Source organism: Syngnathus floridae, chromosome 10 (assembly GCF_059516105.1).
Source record: "Syngnathus floridae isolate MCC-2025c chromosome 10, RoL_Sflo_1.0, whole genome shotgun sequence".
Classification (NCBI taxonomy): Eukaryota; Metazoa; Chordata; class Actinopteri; order Syngnathiformes; family Syngnathidae; genus Syngnathus; species Syngnathus floridae.
This window is the reverse complement of record NC_142422.1, coordinates 6,946,714-6,967,162: the sequence shown is the minus strand read 5'-3', so window position 1 is coordinate 6,967,162 and position 20,449 is coordinate 6,946,714. Positions and strand designations below refer to the sequence as shown.

Below are 20,449 nucleotides of genomic sequence, written 5' to 3'. Positions count from 1 at the left end.
TACTAGTGCCCAATCATTTAATCCAATTACATGAGACAATATATGGACTTTTCAAAATAATAATAATTGGGTGTGGATTGGCCAATTAAACACTAATTGGATAATACTTTCTCCAACTACAGTAAACACTGGTAGGTATTTGTCTTGCCGGTTGGTGCCCCAATGTTTTTTTCCGCCTCCTTAAGGACACCATGATCCCTGACCGGTATACGGTCTTGCACGTATAGGATATCTCCGCCCACCTGGCAATGTATTTCCAAGGTAGACCTGGTTTGTGGTTATCATCAGATACCAGTAAACCCGTGTTGGGATGTGCCGAACACAGCAGTCATCAAACCCTTTGGATTTATTGAGTTCCAAATGCATTTCAGCCTCAAGCAGGCAGCCCAGGCATTTCAGCGCCTTATGGACTCTGTGCTGCGTGACGTAACATTCTTGTTTGTCTCCCTGGACAAAATCCTGAGGGCCAGTGCAGACGCTGAAAACCCCCTGACACAGCTCCAGCTGCTCAGAGAGCATGGTCACATCAACCCAGCCGAGTGCCAGTTTTGTTTGTCAGCAATAACGTTTTTGGCCATAGTGTCAGGCCGCAGGGACTCGTGCCCCCCCTCTTGCCGGGGTGGACGCCTTTGACACTTTTCCACACTCCACCACTATCAAGTCCCTGCTGGTGTTCATTGGCATGTTGAACTTTTATAACCAGTTTATTCCCCATGCAGCTCACATAAGGAGATTGGAATAATATCCACTACCGTTCAAAGGTTTGGGGTCACCCAGACAATTTAGTCTGTTCCATGAAAACTAACATAATTGCACCAAGGTTTTCAAGGGTTTTCTAATCATCCATTAGCCTTCTAACGCAATTAGCAAACATAATGGACGATAAGAACACTGGAGGGACGGTTGCTGGAAATGGGCCTTTATGTGCATCTAGCTATTGCATTAAAAAACAGGTGTTTACAGCTAGAATAGTCATTTGCCACATTGTATAGAATGTATTCCTGATTAGTTTAATGTTATCCTCATTGGAAAAAATAGCGATTTTATTTTAAAAGTAAGGACGTTTCAATGTGACATACGTATATATATAAATATATATATATATATATATATATATATAGTATATACATATACTACGTATATATAGTATATACATATACTATAGTATATACATACATATGTACATGTATATAGACACACATACACACACATATACATATGTCTATATATACGTGCGTGTGCATGTGTATTCTAACATTCTAACATTGTGTGTTAAGCGTTAAATGTTACCTTCAATGAAGTTCAGATTAAAATCTGACGCATCTACTACGTTTTTTGTTGTCTGTTTCGTCTCACACTGATTCCAACACTGCACAGTAATTCATTCTATGATGTTGACCATCAATGTTTTTCTATCAATGTTAAGCACTGGATCAAAACAATGAATAATATTCACAATGGCAGCAGCGGGCTTGCCCAGAGGTGCATGACATCATGAGAAACTATACATGTACAATATATCCCTGTATCCATGTAAAATAAAATTTAAAACGCGTCTTCTGTTCACAGGTTTCTTTCAATTTGATGAAGCACAATCAAAATGCATATACATTAAAAAAAACAGACATACAAAGAATTTTCTTTCCTACTATCTGACTTTTACAATTAATGACAAACATAGTGGTGTTGAAGAGATGTGAATCAAAGCTCGTGTGCAGATCAATGAGCTATCTCGTAATAGCTTCCCCCTAAGTCAATGTGATTGAAATGTTCAAGTCCAACAAAAGTATGAGCATTCAACTTATATCTCACTCTCATAAGTGTGCATATGAGTTTTCAATGACAGGATTTCAGCATAACTTCGTGTGGTTCTACGGTACAAGTCCAGACCTGTCAGGATTTCAACATCTCTGACCCGAGCTGTGTGGATCTTCATCAGGTCCTCCACCCAGTTGGACTCCTCATCTGAGCTCTGCAAAAGATCATTGATAAATATCTGTTTTGGGTTTTCCTCCTTTTTTTGGAACAAAATTCATTGACGACATGTAGTTTTATAATCCCCCTGTTTGTTGGATGAAAACGTTAATCGATAACCAAATGCAGAAATTATACATCTACCACAAGTATTAGTAGTACAAATTATGAGAAGTGTATTTCCAGACATGTTCCATATCAGAAGTGATTTGCTACGTAGTAAATTGATGCGAAATAAAGAAAACTGACTTGACATTTACATCCATAAATGTCACGTTCTATTTGCAGTAAGGCCAATTATAAAGACTGGTGGTGTTCTGTTCCTTACATTGCAAATCTCATCATTGCTCGGTCTGTGTGGCAAGATGAAGACAGCAGTGATGAGCGGGCCACTGCATGAATCTGCAGCCTGTCTGAAGTCTAAGCAGCTGGTTAGAACCACAAAAAAGTGAGTTGGGATGGGTATTGTACCACGTGCATACCTGCAGGCAAGAAGAAATAACATTCGTAATGTGCAATGAAACTGAACTATATGACTAGTATTCATTTTCATTATAATTTGATATTACATTTATTTGTTGTGAGTACAAAAAAAATAAAAATCTTACTCTTTAATCTTGTCAGTTGAATCCTTTACACCGTCAAAGTCATTATCAAATATCGGTCCAGTGAGAACATTCAAACCATTTCTTTCAGTGGAATACTTCTTTAAAAGGACCCTCTGAAAATAAGACCATATTTCTGAGGGGAAAAAACAGAGCGCGGAAAGAAAGTTGTATGTATGAATGGTGTGAGAATGCAGGAAATAAAGGTCACAAAGAAAGAGACCAGCTAAAAGTTTGAAAATGAATGTAAATCACAACACATGACACAACACGGGTAAGTGGATTATGGTACAGTCACATAGACAAAGCATTTGAAGAGTGAAAACAATCACTTTATTTTTGTATAGTCTGAAAACATTTTGGTCTGACCAAAATAATAATAAATAATATAAATACAATATATATATAATGAATACCAGTTGTTTTATTTATTTGTCTTCAGGTATTTACATCTGAACCTGATTTACACCTTAGAAGATAGCCTGACAGCATATAAAGCATAAATGTCGTCATGTGTGTTTTGTGGATTTTAGTTTTGATTCGATTTTAGTTTTGCCATGTTTTCTTCGTATCATGTCAGTCGTTAGATCATTGTGTTCACCCGTAATTGGGAATTATAAAATGTTGTGCCTTTTTGTGTTACAAATATATTTGATCCTTTACAATTTGAATTCTGGATCCCACAAATTGGATGGTGCCCATTGGCACCAACCACTGATCACCAATACTCCTTATCTCAAAATGCTACTACTGTATGTGTTTCTCTATACTCCCAAGGGCAAGACTAAAGACATCAAGAACAAAATTACAGACCTACACAAGGCTGGAATGGGTTACAAACCCTTCAGCAAAAGACTTAGTGAGAATGTGACAAGTGCTGGTGCCATTATTTGAAAGTAGAAGAAACACAATGGCCATCAATTGGTCTTGGTCTGTTGCTCTATAAAAGACCTCGCCTCATGGAGTGAGGACAATCGTGAGAGTGTGACGCAATAAAAAGCAAAAAGGTCACCAGGTGGCCAAGTCCATCTGTAGATCTCAACCCAATAGACAACCTGTGCAGGCACTTAAAGCTTAGTTTTCAAACTGTAGAATAATTTGGAGAGCTTCTGTTAAGAGGAGTGGGCCAAAAGTCCTAATGATAGTTGCCAAATAAATTCACTGGTTGTTACATATGTGACCTTGGGAATTTTGGCCGAGCGTCAATATCATTTTTTGATGATACAATATTTGAATGAAAACTTGTTATTCCAAAGCTTGAATAGGGTTTTGGGCATGATAGTGTAAAAACTCGAGTTTGATGAAATAAATGGTATTTCGGAAAGGTTCGCGACAAGAGAAACTGTGCTACCCCTGACAAAATACCAAAATTCACGATGTGCACAATCGGTCACGGCTACGGGCTTTATGTCATGCTGATCTAATTAAAAATAAATGTTTTCAGTCTATAGCAAAAATAAAGAAAATGTCATCCCTGTTCCAAAACCTTGAGATGGCCATGGATATGCTGAATGAGATTCTTACTCTTGAATGCGGGATACATAGGAACAGTGTTGGTTATGAAAACAGCTTCATATTTTTTGTCAATGCCAGTGGACAGTTCTGTCAAAATACAAAAAAAAACATTTTGACCAACAATGTCATAATATTAACACGACTAATACAGAATTAAACCTTCTGTATGAAAGCGTTTTTCGATTGCAAACTATTTGTGAAATGTCACTCAATAACTATAAATTAAACAATTACAGTTTCTAATAGATTATTATTCATTCATTATGGTCCATATAATTATAAATGACCATAACCTCCACAACTATACACAATTGTGCCGTATCAAAGATTTGAATTTAACCATATGTTCATTCTGATTTATGTGGTTTGCAATGTTGTTACCTGCAAAGTTGGATAACCAGAATAGGGAAGAAACTTGGGAATACATTTAGCAATCACACTAATATTAACAAGAATTCAAATGTGCTACAATAATAATTTCAGTTTCTGAAATAGAACACAATTTTCACTTACGTGGTGGGTATAGGAAGGCATAAGTGAGATGTTTTTCTGCCTTGTACTTCATACAGGACTGGGTAAAGGCTGATGGAACTCGAGTATCGGGCCGAACACAATTTATCATGACTTCTGGCAGAGCAGACACTTCTACCTGAATGACCACATAAAGGATGACGTTTTAATCGCTGATTTTACTCAATGCCGAAGAGCAACGCGACAACGAGACAATGACAAGAGGGAACTTAGCATGCTTAATGGAGAACTGGCCCAACTGTTTAGTTCGGATACAGAAGATGAGGACTTTCTATATGAATATCGATTAAAAATAACATCAGTACAGCACCTGGTTAAATAGTACCACCAACTCACTGTCTTGCTCCTGTGCTGTTTTTTTGTTTTGTTTGTTTACCGTACGTCATGGCACGCAAGTGTGGATAGAGTACAAAATAACCCCCGCAATTGAATCTGCGCTTATTAATCTGAAGTGCCTTATTGTGCGGAAAATACAGTACTGTGATTTATGTTTCAATACAAATAACTGGAAGTTTAAAAAAAAAAAAAACATTAAACATTATTTGTCATTAATCAACATACTCATACAAGACAATTAATGGATTTTTTAAAAATCATGGTTAAATTTAACATGTTATAATTAAATGCTATTATAACCTTGATGTTTAAGGTGTATTTTGAAAGTTAAGGCCATACTCACTGCATTAGCTGGAAAAACAAATAACACGTACAGTACCTGTCGGCTAATGCTGTATGATGTCCAGAGAGGCATCGCAAGATCCTCGTTGTAACCACAGACATAGTCGGTGTGGTGCAGAAGGAAATACTTTGTATAGTATCGTACTGCAGGTCGACCGTACGGCATATTCCGGTTGTCTAAAAAGAGGAAAGTATTGCAGCAATAGAAAGATCACTTGGTATGGTCCTATACTACAGATGGACCATAAGGCAAATTTGCATGGTCTAAAAAAAGAATCCAAAGACAGGCTGCAATATAAAATGTAAATATTGTATATGCCTATACTGCATATACGAAGTTATATACTGACGTTCCAATTTTTGAAAAAAAAAAATTCATATTTATAGTTTGGTTCATTTTTTTCACATTGCAAATGGGGTCAATATTAATGTCAAGATGATTTTTGATAAACAATTTGGACTTCTATTTTGTTGTTTGTTGCATTTCAAAGCTTTATCTTCACACATTCTGAGTTCATTACAGGTAAAATGGTTTGGAGGCATAATTTCATTCGATGTGAAAACGTGAAATTTGCAACATCAGTTTACACTGACCATCAATAGCTTGCTTCAGTCTCTGGTTTAGCTCCTCTACTTGGTTGTGTAAGAAACAGAGCCAGAGTGATTCCAGATTATAGCTTCGTGCAATGGTCACTTTCAAACCTCTTTGGTCCCGTCGTTTTACTTGAAACTGTAAAAAAATGGAAAGAAGAAAAGTCTGTTGACATATGAAGATGACCACAAATGCTAGAGGAAATTGAATTCTATTTTAGATTGATACATTGATAAGGACAAAATTAAACATCTTCACGAAAGTGTGAACTAAAGCTGGCCGGTCTGAGTCCTAAAAATGAACCAGATGGTCCTGAACCAGATGTTCTAGAAACGAAGCCAAAGAACTGAGTGGCGATCTAGGCTTAAGAAAAGGTTGAAATGGTGTAGGAATAATCCTGTCCAAGGACAACTCAAATTCAGTAACATTTAAATTTGAAAAAAAGAATAATCTGGATAAGATTAGCTTTAGAGGAGTATACAATCAAAGTTTCCAGCGTATAAACACTACAAACAGGATGTTCAGACAAAGAATAGAAACAATTTTGGACAGAGGCGCATAAGGAAATGAAAGTGTCGAAGACCATTTCTAAAAAGAAAATGAAGTTGAAGGAATGGGGGGAAAAAGTTGAAAAGAATGACAGGTGGATTGCTGATGGAAACCTGGATGTCGGAATGAGCAACAACGTTATCAGACGTACGTAGCGGGCAAGGTTTGGGTGAAGGAAATGTTGATGGCGAGTGTGATTGACTTTGCAATATCTAAGTGTATGGAAATAAGTAACACCCTCTTCAATAGGAGCACATCACTACATATTAGAGTGAAGTAAGGACAAGTCCAATTGATGTTCTTTTAACAAAGAGCTAGGGCAGTGATAAAAAAAAATTGCAAGGTCCCTCTTTTGCTATGGTTGTCACTGTTTTCAAATTTTATGTGTTTCAAAGATGCTTGAAACTTTGCATAAATAAAGTCGCCAATCCTATGATAGAAAAAATGTATTTTGTATTGAGTGGTATTTTAATTGCAGTCCATTTGATGGCACAGTATTGTTTAGTGGCAATGAACTGTCAATGAGAATCCCCGCCATGCAGAAAAGACAAATGGTCCAACATGTACAGTTAATTTTGAAATCTGGAAAGGAAGTAAGGATCAACAAAATTACGACCCACCCCCCACCAAGCTGCAAAATCTATGAAAATCAAAACCTTCAGATGCATTTTGAGTTACAGTTCATGCTGTGTGCACGCTCCGCTACATTCTGGTGTTAATGAGGACTACAAAAAAAAGCCCAATCGATCCATCAGAGAGGCCAAGATAGGGTACAGGCTGAAGCCAGAGGGTTACGACAACGCTCCTGACTTCAGACACGTGTTAAGGCCTCCATCACATCACAGACCTCTGACAGAGGAGCAACACCATCATGAGCAGCAGCAACAGCACACTGCTAGATGAACTGAATGTGTTCTATGCCAGCACTGACGCAATCAACGCTGACACAGAGAAATTGTTCAAACCAACAGAGGCAGCAGAAAGCCTACATCTCACTGTACTGTCAGCTGGGATGTGCAAAGTTCAGAGGAGGATGTAATCCTGAAAAGCAGCAGGCTCCAATAACATACCCAGCTGAGTTCAACAGGTCTGCTCTTTAGAGCTGACAGATGTGTTTGGAGACATACAGTGGAGGAAATAAGTATTTGATCTCTCCCCACTGACAATGAACCAAACAGTCTATAATTTTAAAGGTATTTTCTTTTCAACAATAAGAGACAAAAGAAAATGCCGAAAACCACCCTTTTTTCCTCCACCTGTTTTTCTTTCACTTATTTGTGCCGTCTGTTTCAATGCCCTCACGCATCTCTGAAGAAATAGATACTTCAATTAGAATGCTGTTGATTCAACAAGGTCATCCCAAACAGGCTGGCTGGAAATCTGCTCAGAACCCCTCAGACTATCAACTCCCCACTTTGCCTTTCATAAAAAGACTCAGAAAGTCACAGTGGTCATCCGGACGTCAAGCACAAGGACAGTGAGCATTGGGGATCCCACAAGGCTGTGTGCTAAGCCCTCACATAATCACTGTTTTCATCCATGGTTTATTTTCTTTGAAAATATTAATTTAATCAAAAAATCACTGAAATTACTTTACATGGTCCAAAATACACTAATTGTGTCATCCTGCTTACATATACTGTATATTCTTGACTGGACTAAGCTCTGCAACAATGTCATCATGTTAGACCTTGTAATTGCAGTTGCAGCCTAGATCGTCTGTTCCTGTGTGAACTTGAACTGAAGTGGTTGGCTTCGAAACTTCTTCTGGCATTGTAGGTTTGTAGAAAGGATTCTTCAGTAGGTGGTTTAAACTGCCATGTGTTCCGTTATTGGGTGCTGGGGTTAGACCTAGAAGATCTGAGAGCAAGAGCAAAACAAATAGTATTAAATCAGCTAAACAGACTAAGAGCTCCCCTTGGTGCACAGCTTGAGCTCCAGAACCAGTCCTCCTGAGAGGAGTGAGTGAGAGGCACTCAGCAGGCGTCTATACTTATTACCCCCTGGTTCTGTGTCTATATATTAGGGTTCGGCCTGGTGGATGAGAGTGAAGCTTGCCTCCACCTTTGTGTTGGGGTATGCCATGACTGTGTGACTGCGCCAAACAGCACCAAAGAGTTGTCTAATATTCAATTTGTATCTGTTGTCTCAGTTGCAGCTGTTTTAAAGTGATTTATAAATAAAAATGAGGTGAGATGAATGTTGTTTTTCCCCCTTCCCCACATTCTCTCTCTCTCACTTATACATCTACAAAATATGAAACAAACATGTCTTACCACACATAAGATTATAAAGCTCAATGCTTTCAAATACTGGAACTTTAGTCTTAAATTTAAAAGAAGGCCCATATCCCAAGAAAATTGTCTGAAAAGAGAGTTTAAACATACTTATTAGTCGATATTATTAGATCACTAACCAGTAGAATATTCGCTTGTTACATTATCTTTAAATACCTGCATACTGTTAATTTTGTTGTCATATCCATGGTCACCAAAAAAGCCACAAAGCCTCTTCAATTCAGGTGCTTTCCTGAAATAAGAAAATGAAGTTAGCTGTGTTAGGATTAGCTCTGTTAGTTATTTTATGGAGCAATATGAATTAACAATGTAAATGACTACAAACACACATCAATTGAAAATGAAATGATGCAGGGAGAAAAACACTCAGATTATCACAAATTACAATGGCACTCTTCATCTTGATGGGAAATCAACACTGCTCTGTGTAAACTGAATAGAAGTTAATCATCACCTGGCAATGTGCCATTTCCTGTCCACCAGTAGATGCACATCCTCAATCCGTCGGTTATTGGCGTAGTGGAGTCTCTTTGGTAGATTCTGCTTTAAATAAGGCCTAAAATGCTGGTCTGGTTTCTTACACTAGAAAAAATATTTACAAGGAGTGTGACTGTTTACAAAAGAATCATGAAATTGTCAATCTTAGCTCACAGTTCAATCTTAAAATTTATAAATATCTCATTTTTGGAATATAAAAACTGCCATACTTACAGTTAGATTTGCAACAATCGCCTTAGGGTTATCTGAAAAACATAGTGAGAGCTGTTAAGTTAGATGAAGTTACTAATTTAGAATATAGCCCTTAACTCATTCATAAAACTGATTTTTATTGCTTGCCATTTTAGAGCATTTTAACATAGGGAGTTTTGGGTTTGTAAGCACTGGACTGACCAAAAGAAAGAGCAGACTCTTCTTTACCCAGAAAAAAAAAACTTCCAGCTTTTTCAATTCCTTAATCAGCAAGTGTGTTGGTTTCAAGAAAAATGCAGAATTTTGAGCAGAGGAGAAAATATGATTTCTATGTAAAAAAAAAAAACATATCTAAAGAACAGTGACTGACGCTAAAATATGCTTTGCTTTTCTGACACCTTGAACTGTAAAACAACATAAACAAAACAGAGAAATGGATTTTTATGGTAAAACAAATTACTTATAAGAAATGCACTAACTCACCGCATGACCCCAGGTGAATCTCAATGTGAATGATTTTTTTTCAATGGCAATGTGCTTGTGCATGAACACTTTTATTTTGTCTTTTCTGTGAAAGGTCTTATTTAGACTGCATATTATTTCTTATAATTTCTAAAATGAAAACAGTTGATATGCCGAACAGCAGGGACATAGCATCCTGAGTACAGAAAACCTAAAGGGAGATAAATAAGGATTTAGGACTAGATTTTCCCTGTGCGCAAGTAATATTTTCAAAGAAAATATCTCAAACGCTAACAGAATAATGGCTATTATGCAAACAAAAAAGCTAATAATAAATGCAAATAATGATCACTAAAGATAAAGATGGAAAGGAGTAATAAAGTGATACTGCACGTGAATGGTTCTTCAAATCTATTATTTGGGAAGCGCGACTTTCAGGGGCAGTACCACATTTTTCCACTAGGTGCCCTCAGTACTCTCAAACTCACAAACAATACCCAGTGCTGCTGCAGCACCCTGATTCTCAAATCAAACATGATTTATGCATTTTCAAGCAATAGTATAAGTGAACACATTATTGTAATTTACTGGATGTTTCAATACTACTAAATAAGTAGTATATATATATATGTGTTAAGGTTATTGCTCTGCTGTGCTAGTCAATTAAAACAAGTTTGAATTCATTAATTCATTTGAATTCAGAGTCTCATAAATAAATGTCTAAATTGAAATGTGTAATTAGTCTTATTCTTGGCTGGGAGAAGCAAAACATTGGTTTCGGCTTGCTAGCAGTTGTTTTAGTTTAATATTTGATGTAATATCTTGACAAAATATTAGATTTTTTTTACTCTAAGACTATTTTTCATAAACAATATTTGCTTAACTAAGGTTGGATGCTTGCCCCACCACTGTGAATGGTATAATTTTTTTTTTATGCAAAATAGCAGTTGCTAAGATAACTAGCTGAGAGGCCTACATTTGTCAACAAGTTGATGAGTGAAAACTCTGTATTATTGCATTCAGTTGTAAAAATGAAAAAAAAAGATTAAATGTTTCAAAAATGCAGCTTCTAGATTAAAATAAGAGTCAAAAAATAAATTAAAGCTGTTTGGGTCAATTCACTTAAAGTGTCATGTTTTTTAAGAATTGGCTTTCATACAACCAGACACAATGGTTGTGTAAATGTTTATTAAATATATCACATGTGATCTGCTGTATGTGATGAATGTCTGTTTCTGACTTGGGAGGATGGCGTCTCCCCTATATGGGGGATTCTTTCAAAGGAATGATGGATTTTGAGCCAGCCTCAACAAAGCAGCGCTTCTCCTGGGTGATGTCACAACTCCCATAGAAAGAAGTTTTTGTATTTGATAAATAACTAAACAGTAAATATTTTTAAAGAATTATTACATTGGGGATGGTCTCCTTTCATTCGGGGTGCATCTTTTTTTCTTTCTATGGAAGAAAATATACATTTTCAGTGTTGTGGCTTGTTCACTCCAGCCAGTTCCCATATGTGACAATTATTATTTGGCTCCTTTTGTTGGAATAGGACGGATTCAACATACCAGTCAGTCGGTACGATAGCTACCATACGATAGCTTCGGGTAGAAAGAGACAATGACATTTACCGAGCACGAGTGACCAAAAGGACAAACAATTTTGCTAATTTTCTGTAAAAACAGAGGGAAAAAAAATCTCACCTGACATAATAGGTGTCGATCTCCTGTCAGAGTTTTGCTTTCATCACTGAGTTAGCGTTTCTCTGTAATCTACGGGGTGAGCTCTCCTGAATCATGCTGATGAATCAGTCTTCAATTTCTTCCATCCAGATGGCCATGTCAATATGTGTGCAATGAGATGTATAAATAAACGTGCTAAATCAGCAAATTCTAAATATGCCGTCTTTGGAAACCTCCTACTTTGTTATTTCCTTGCATTTGTCACTGTTTTTTGTCTAGTATACTGATTTCGTAGGTAATGACCAATCAGAGTAATCAATTCGTACGTCGATTCAACGTGTTACCCGACAACATTGTGAGACAAACCTGCCCTCTGGATGATGTTGGCTTTTTGTTGTGTTAACACTTGAATTGCCCCTATGTGGATTAATAAAGGATTATTTTATTTTGACTAATCATGTCTACATGCAGTTATTTGCTTCTGATATTGACAGGCGTATTTTTCGTTTCACAAACAATATGTGCCGTTTCCATCTTTATCAAACAAAAATATGAATCTTTCTTTCACTTACATTTTGGGTTGTTGAAGAATCTGGGGCGTATTCTGCCTAAGGATCCCGGAATAAGAATGATGTCATCCACATTTGTCAAGTAATTACTGAGGAACTCCGTTTGACCACAATGGGCCTCTTCCATACCTGAAAACAGAAAAGGGTGGGAGTTTGTGTACTTAAAACTAGAACAGAATTTCATGATTTGAATTAGCATACTATTTCCCCAGCACGCGTGAATGTAACAAATATGCAATTCTACCAAGTTTCAGGTAAATGGTGGCTCTTGCATTAATTGTATGTACTTGTAGTGTAGTGAGTTCATACCGTGATCTCCAACTATGATGACGTTGACGCATCGGTGCAATTTCAGCTGCTTAAGTCCATTCATGAGTTGGCCTACGATCCTATCAATCAACCGAAGAGGATTATTCAACTGGAACACACAAAGGGAGTGATGATCATCAAACTATTTTGTGTAGTTTAAAACTGTGTTGATGAAAAAACAACAACAAAAGATACTCACTTCGACGCTCATGGGTCCCATTTTATGTCCGTATATGTCCGGCTGTTCAAAGTGCATTGCATAAACGTAGGGTCTAAAACAGAATGAAACACGTGAATAATTATATATCAATCATGAGAAAAGGAAATGGGTAAGTGCCGATGTATGAGAAGTGGGTTGAAGTAAATCATGAAAATCAACGAAGTGGCATAATAATGAAAAGTCAATTGTAAGGGGTGCTGCGGCAGAAATTAAGACTTCCCAGAATTTTATTTCATTGGATATCTGGATTTGCGTCAGGCCTTAATTGGCCTATTGGAGGGATTCTGAAATGTCTTCTGTCTGTACACATCAAACACTGTTAAAAAAATGATTGATGGAAAACCAGGTAAAGAGAAAGAAATATTTTTACGATATTCACCTCTCTACTTCAGGGAGTTGGAGCCACTGCAACATGGTCAGTATCCGCCGTTCCAGTGGGATAGTGCTAGAAATGAATTTTCATTTTTTGTTTCATATTGTTATCTTTCAAAATGTTCTTTACACACGGGCTGTAATTTGGATATTTCCAGTATCAGTACTTTTCACAACAGTGAGAGGTGGGCTGAATGAACGCCCACTGTGTCACAGTTCATTGATCGTGTCCCCAATAGATCGTCATTATATCATAGAGCAAGATGAATAAAATGATGTTCTTATTCAATAAAGAAGTTTGTGGAAAAAATGCTCAGGTAAAGTTTCAGAATGCATTTTTCACTAAATGTGTTACGTGAAAACCAACTTACACAGGCCAGAAGAAGGACGATGCCTTGACTCCTTGTCTGAGAGCTGTGATCCAGATCTACGAGACAAAAAGTAAAATTTGGGATCGATCAATAGACCTGATGGCTGTAGATGGATCATATTAGTGGCACTAATATAAGAAAATAATTGAGTGAACGTAGAGAAAAGATGATAACCAGAATATGTTAAGACAATACTAACTGGTTGTCCTCCCCACCAGCGGTGATTCAGTTTCTCTCGGCTTCTCAGGGTGAACGTGGCATCAAAGACCGGGTCATACATGGAGTTACCAACGATACCGTGAGACTCTGGATAGAGACCCTAAAAGTCAGAAAGACTGTCATTCTTTCAAAATTAATGAAGATACGTGTCATTGGGTTGGTGCAGCACTCAGTTATTGACAGTGATGACAACAAGAGGTTGCATCAACACGGACTTTAAATAAATGGCATATACCGTCGCAAGTGAGTAGAGGTTGGGGAAGGTTTTGGTGGGATACACAGGTCGCATAAATGGTGCATGGGTTCCACATGTTCCTGGGAAAAAAAGAGAGAGGGGGGAGTTATTAACAAGACAGTAATTGCGATTTACAGAAAAATATTTTAAAAAAAGTCTTTCAAATCAAAATCAAAAGTTTCTTTCCTGGACCAAACTCTATCATAAAAAAAAAAAAATCCCACAATGTCTTACTCAGTTTCTCAATGTTAGGTATGACAGTATTCCCTCTCTTCATGTAAGAAGCTCGGAAACCATCCACTGAAAGAATTATGAGTGGTGAGCGCACAAATCTATGAGCACAGTAAAAACATTTATTAGGGGTCATATGAGGAAAAAGTTCAAGCAAACCTATATGTTGTTCCTAATCAGGATAAACGTACGTTGTGATAAAACATATGTAACATGGTATAAAAGCATACCCTGGAGGACATTCAGCGGTCTTCATATCTTCACATTCATCCTGGAGCCATGGACTGTCTCCTGGAGAAAGGGAAAAAACAATCAAAAGACAGCCAGAAAAGGCTTTTTTCCTGCGCTCTCATACTGATTACACACTTCAACTCAGAAATGGCACTAACTCCAATTTGAACATATTTGGTAAATCAATCAAAAAAAGCAAATGCTGTAATTTCCGGCCCATAAGCTGCCACATTTTGCACAAGCTTGTTTTCCTATGTTTCTTGATAGATATATTTTGCTTTGTGTTTTGAACCAAATTTTGAAACTGAAGTGAGCTTCATATATACTGCTACTTGAATAGAGGACGGAAAAAGTCTGAGAAAGTCTGCATCAGTGCAGACAATGGGTCGATACGCCTGTCGGGCTCCCGTTCCATCCTGAACGGAGGCACTCCGCCTTTTTTCCGACTGGCTCCAACCCTCACCAATGCGGCTCTGCTGGCAATGAGGACCAAAGTCTCACACCAGTTGTAAAACTTGGACAAACCACCCGCATTTGGGCGTCCGGTAACTGGACACCTGTTTTGCATGTTTGGTGGTATGTTTTGATAGTGTGTGCACAGTTTCACTGTATGCAACCACATTATTTATTCAGTCTTGGAAACTTTAACTCGGAGCAATCAGTTTGTAGTGTGCCTGAAATGAACTGTATAATTCTATGTCAATATTCACATAACTGTTCACATTCTTTACCTTTGCAGCGTGTCCTGTAGTTGGTGCAGCAGTCTCCCCGGGCTAGACAGTCATTTGAGCAGTGGCAGGAATGGTTTTCATTCCGGATCTCCCCACAACGATCTTTGCTGCACTCATAGCCACCATCTGTTTGTGGTAAAAAGAAAGTACTCACCAAAAGACTAATACAGATGTAGATCCGAGATACATGCAACTTCAATGCTGGATACGAGAATGGGACTGGGATTTAGACAATCAGGATTTTTGAGGCCGATCACCAACAAGTTTAAACTAAAACAAAAGGAAAAGATACATCACTGATCTGATTACATGATGGGGGAATCACTCTATTCTAATAACTTGTTTATTTTAGTTTACTTGTGTACTCTTAACTTTAATGTTTAGCAGTCTTCGTAATGCCCCAAGGAATGAAAGAAGGGAGGGGCATGTGTGATTTGAATATAAAACATTGATTTGTTAACAAATAGGCAGAACTTGATTTTTAGTAACAAAGTAGCTGGTTGCAAAATATGCAATAGGAAAAAAAATACAACTAATATTTTAGTGATGAGTCAAGATCGTCACATTAAGTATCAGTTTGTTACAGAGGTGGAAACACGGTTATCGAGGTGGACTATGATCTCTTGCACACGTGTAAGCACACGTTCACACTTACTATGTAGAATGACAATAAAGGTTTTCTGATTTCTGATTTATGGACACGCATACATAACACACACGCATGCATACAGATATGCGCACACACGCGCACGGACACACGCACGCACGCACACACGCACGCACACACCAGTTTGCAAAAAAATAAATAAAAATAAATCAGATGCTAGACAGCCAGATCCCAAGTATGAAAATAAAATACTATTTTTGTGGGAGACCGTAGCTCACACATGTTTTAAAATAATGCAGCTCCAGATTGCCTTTCTTTGCCCATGCCATTGTTGCTTTGAATATGAATTAACAAAAAATCTATGTAATGTAACAACTTGATCGCTATCTGCAAACGACTGCTGACCGCTGTTATGCTGAACAGTTGCAAAAGCAAAAATCACCGACTGACATTGCGATCAGTGGGCAATCCGCTCTATGACAGCAGCAATGCCAGTAACAAAACTTGGCATAGAGGCGCTCCCATGCCCCATGCAGCAAAGGTGTCAAGAATTCAAGTCTCGAGGCAAGCATTGAAGTCATCAAACATCCCAAGTGATGAGCATGAACAATGTGTCAAGAGATTCTGTAGCACTCGTCTTAGACCAGCACCGATGCCGTGTCAGCAAGCAACACTTGAAAATTACACCCGTTTGGGAGTTGTCACAACAAATTTGAGTGTCATTCAGTCCTGCATTTGGATACTTAACATGTTTCTCCCCTCTAATATAGTCATTTAAAATCTCACATTTGATATTTGCTGCCAAACCAAATAACAATGAAGGTAAAAATCCAGTCAACTGACAGCACAAGTTGAATTTTTAAAAACAAAGATTCCAGACACTGTTCTCCTATTGCGTAAAAATAACTTAGTACTAAAGTATATTTATAATGTTCCATTATTTACACATTAAAGTGCATTTTTTCCTTATATAGGAATGAAAACAAAAAAACAATTAAAAGAATGATAATTCAGGAATGGATCTAATGCACAGCAGGCTTAGGGTTCGTGCCAAAAGTAACTGCATTCAATTTAGAATTGTGACTAACAAGCACGCTAATGAAAAAGGTCAAATGTCAAAATCCAGTCTACTACTGTACTTATGCATTTGAGGAGTGATTTGGGTAGAAATGATAAGAATCATTTATTACCTGTCCTGAGGCAGAGACGGTCAAAGTCAGAGCAACAGCTATTGTAGGTCTTACATAGATTGTCACAACGACAATTTGGTGGTTCCATCTCAACAAGCTCAAAACACCTGTTTCTGCAGGAGCTAGAGGTTGGCACATAATGAGATGTAGAATGCACTGTGAAAAAGAACAACAAAACAAAAAGGTAAGGGTTTAGGAAAGTGTTTGTCTGGAAAATGCCTTGTCTGTTTTTGGTGTTGCATCATTTGAATTGTTACTGCTTGGATGCAACACTGAGTGAAAATGAGAGCGACATGAAATGGGGGTATTTTCCATGAGCTGAGAAGAGAAAGATGCCAAGCAATGAGTCAACAAAACTAAATAATAAATGACAGAAGTTTTTTTTGTTTTTTTTAAATACAGCAGTTCTTACAAGGGATGGGCGACCACCAAAACATATCTGTGCCGATAGCCTTATTTCATGGTATCGGTACTCGCAACTGTGGCTAATACCAGTATCAGCCGCCCTATTATGGTCATTTTGCAATCAGGAACAACAAATTTGAAATTACAACAATAGAAAATTTTATGGATTTTCAAGGAAAAATGTTATGTTGGAATATAACAGACTTTTTTTCTCCAAAGTCAAACTCATACAGGTATCAGTTTGAAAAAAAAAAGTGGGCTTAAATATTGATAGTTCTTACGTCATTGTATTTAAATCACATTTTATCATTTCCATGAAAATTTCCATTAAAAGCACATTAACAAGACCACACAGGGAGTATACGTAAACTCTTCTGTTGCATGGGAGAACTATTCTGGCAGATCCTTCATTCTATCATGTGTGCCAATGAAAGCATATAGTTAGGAATTTGAGAAACCACGTACATGCATTGCCTTTTAGGGAATATTGCCTGTCACCAGTGTTGCTGTGCTGGGCATGTATTGGATGTTAGCGTTTGCTCGGTGTAATTCTCAACAGTCTTGTAATTCTTTTTTATGTATTTTATTTTCAGCTCAGGAGAATGCTATAAGATGAAATCACTAGATCTCTTTTTCTTCTTCCAAGTCATGTACGTCACTATGCGGGTGGCCCCCCCAGAGTTGCATTCTCTTCGTTCAGTGCTAGGTGTTAAGTGCATTTTACACCTTACCTTTAGGCAAAATTGCAAGTACAATAAAAAAATGCAATATGTTCTATTGAATTATCAGTCAGTGTTTTTGTTCTAAATCTTATGTTGCATCAGTATCGGTAACCACTCAAGAGCTAAATGTCGCATTGGTATTGGTCTGTAAAAGTGGCATCAAACTCCATCAATCAATCCATCTTCTACCGCTTATCCGGAGTCAGGTTGCGAGGACAGCAGCTTCTACACGAAAGCCAAAACTTCCCTCTCCCGAGCTACTTCATCTCGGAGGAGCCCAAGGTGTTCCCAGGCCAGTCAGGAGACATAGTCACTGCAGCGTAAATGCAGTTTTCTTCTTCTTTTTTTTTTTTTTTTAAAAAGGCTCTTTCCAAGTACCTTGCATTGGATTTATGTGTTTGTACTGTTATACAGATAAACTAGTTGCCATCTGTTCCAAAGACAGACAGACAGACAGACAGACAGACAGACGCATGCACACGCACGCACACACACGCGCACACAGACTATTTTAAACAGGCCCACACACAGTTTACATTTTGCATAGTCGTCAAAGCAATTTCGTAGTCTTTCTTAGTTGTTTATCAAAGTTTGTGTTCTGTGCTATATTTTCTTACGTCTTGTGCACCCCATGGGGCCTCAGCCCCCTGTCCATAAAACCTAGTGACGTCCCTGAAAAATAGTATACCAAATCGATGGATGGGCATTTCGTGTGTTCGCACCAAGTGTTGGTATTGTCAATTCCAACTTCACTTTTACTGCAAAATCAAATCAGAAAGCCTACAAAGTAAATGTTGGTGTAGTGACTAGTTTTGCACTAGCAATGTTTTTTCTATTCCAGAGCTGATCTATATGATGAATATAACACAATGAGTCTGCTGTTCCAGCAAGACATACTCACGGTCTGCTCTTGCAGCGGCGTCAGCCCCTGAGCGTTTCAGTCGGTCATGCACAAAACTCCGACACATATTGGTGAGTAGTAGCCACAGAATCCACAGAAACTGAAAAATAGTAACATAGCAATTTAATTGCCCACATTTGATTTTTTTCCCCTAATTTTCCAAATCAAAAGATCAAACTGCGAATATGATATAACAAAAATAAAACGTGTATTCTTGACTAAATTTAGGATAAAACTCGCAAAGAATTGCAGAATTAGTCCGCTGTGCAATGGGGTAGAAGCATTTAAAGTAGTGACCATTGTGTCATTCGTTCAGCTAGTCATGCCGATGATGTTAATAAATGACATTTTTGCAGTACTTCGTAAAACGTGTCCACCCGCTTTTACCACGGAGACGCATTTGACAGTCGAATCACGCACTTTAGTGGAGCGCCAGTGAATGATTCTCTTCATGCAAATACACATTTGTATATTAATCGAGTCGCGGATAAAGTGTTAGTCATGCCTAAATGTGATCAACATGTGGACTCTTACCGTCAGTCGAAACATTGTTTCGCGTTCGGACTCAAAATAGCCCCGTTACTGTAGGATACAGTACCCCAATTAATCTATCTCTCAAAATGAGATTCAGATGATTCCGATAAGAAATATAGTACATTAGTGCCGTTTGAATTTTTTTTTCATACTAGCAGTTTTATTTATTTTTTACAAATACTTGGGATGGATGGCAAATCCTGGTTTTAAAGGAAATAGATTCGTTAAGAGGCGGAGCTTTTATACAGCTTCATCTCTTTACCTTTTCCTCGTCTTCATTTCTTGACCGTGTCCTGTATGTCTTTTTTCCCCGCATCCAATTTAATGCAGGTTGAACAACCACAGGCGTCATTTGCGTTGTTAATACACCTTGTATGCTGGTCCATGAAGGTCCTTTTACAATTTCAGGACCACGAGGATGAGTGACAGGGGTCACCAACCTTTTCCAAGTGACAGCTGCTTTTTAAGATCAGATTAATGCACATTTCTGCAATAACAAACGTCCTAAAATCATATTGAATGTCATGTTAATAATTTACATTTATGCATGTTAAGACTGATCAGGTTAATTCTCTCAATAATTAGAATGAGGAAAGAAACATCCACATACAGAGATCTAGAAATGTCTGCCAGAGGCATGCAAGACCAACAGGGCAATCTTCCTGTGTTGTATTGACGGTGAATGGAAAACAATCTTCCTCTTCCCACTATTGAACAAAGTACTGACAGCTACCATTATGCAGAAAATAAGGCAGTGACATTAGCAGGAGCATGGCATCCTTTCCAAAATATGAAAGACAGGAAGAAAACTGGCCATAAAGGTTGCCTAGGACCGTACAATAACTCTTGTTGAATTTTCTGGCAGGTAATGGATGTTTCGCACATACCTACAAAAATCTGTTTTTGTCTGAGGTAGGGTGGAAGCTTTATCTGAGAGAGAAAAGGCCAAATCCAAAAACACACTTGAAATCTCTCAAGCAGTAGAAAATATGCTGGGGTCACATAAGGTATTGGTTGAACTTGTCAC

General features: G+C 37.8%; 1 protein-coding gene across 3 annotated transcripts; it reads right to left on the bottom strand.

Annotated features, from left to right (window-relative positions):
- Positions 1-1,277: 1,277 nt before the first annotated feature.
- enpp2 (ectonucleotide pyrophosphatase/phosphodiesterase 2) lies at positions 1,278-19,760 on the bottom strand. Of its 3 annotated transcripts, none has more exons than XM_088386748.1 (25): positions 19,685-19,760; positions 18,889-18,988; positions 16,861-17,016; positions 15,064-15,189; positions 14,332-14,392; positions 14,105-14,202; positions 13,871-13,950; positions 13,616-13,735; positions 13,417-13,472; positions 13,053-13,118; positions 12,653-12,725; positions 12,454-12,562; positions 12,148-12,273; positions 9,453-9,484; positions 9,196-9,323; positions 8,898-8,973; positions 8,721-8,808; positions 8,135-8,304; positions 5,898-6,033; positions 5,341-5,480; positions 4,608-4,743; positions 4,104-4,181; positions 2,583-2,715; positions 2,303-2,456; positions 1,278-1,972 (listed from the first exon to the last, which is right to left on the bottom strand). In XM_088386748.1, exons 1-25 carry the CDS (start codon positions 19,736-19,738, stop codon positions 1,802-1,804), a joined length of 2,667 nt encoding a protein of 888 aa, XP_088242874.1. In that variant the 5' UTR covers positions 19,739-19,760; the 3' UTR covers positions 1,278-1,801. The 3 variants fall into 3 exon arrangements, with proteins under 3 accessions (XP_088242874.1, XP_088242875.1, XP_088242876.1); XM_088386749.1 differs by lacking the exon at positions 19,685-19,760 and adding an exon at positions 19,423-19,596; XM_088386750.1 differs by lacking the exons at positions 16,861-17,016; positions 18,889-18,988; positions 19,685-19,760 and having other exon boundaries at positions 14,105-14,170; positions 15,064-15,129.
- Between the last annotated feature and the right edge of the window lie 689 nt (positions 19,761-20,449).

Excerpts from the sequence above, each read along its gene's own strand:
- enpp2 (XM_088386748.1), bottom strand. The coding sequence starts at position 19,738 with ATGCGGGGAAAAAAGACATACAGGACACGGTCAAGAAATGAAGACGAG. Across the intron at positions 15,190-16,860 it reads CCGTCTCTGCCTCAGGACAG|ATGGTGGCTATGAGTGCAGC; the intron begins GTAATAAATGAT and ends TACCACAAACAG. Across the intron at positions 9,324-9,452 it reads CGATTGTTGCAAATCTAACT|TGTAAGAAACCAGACCAGCA; the intron begins GTAAGTATGGCA and ends TATTTTTTCTAG.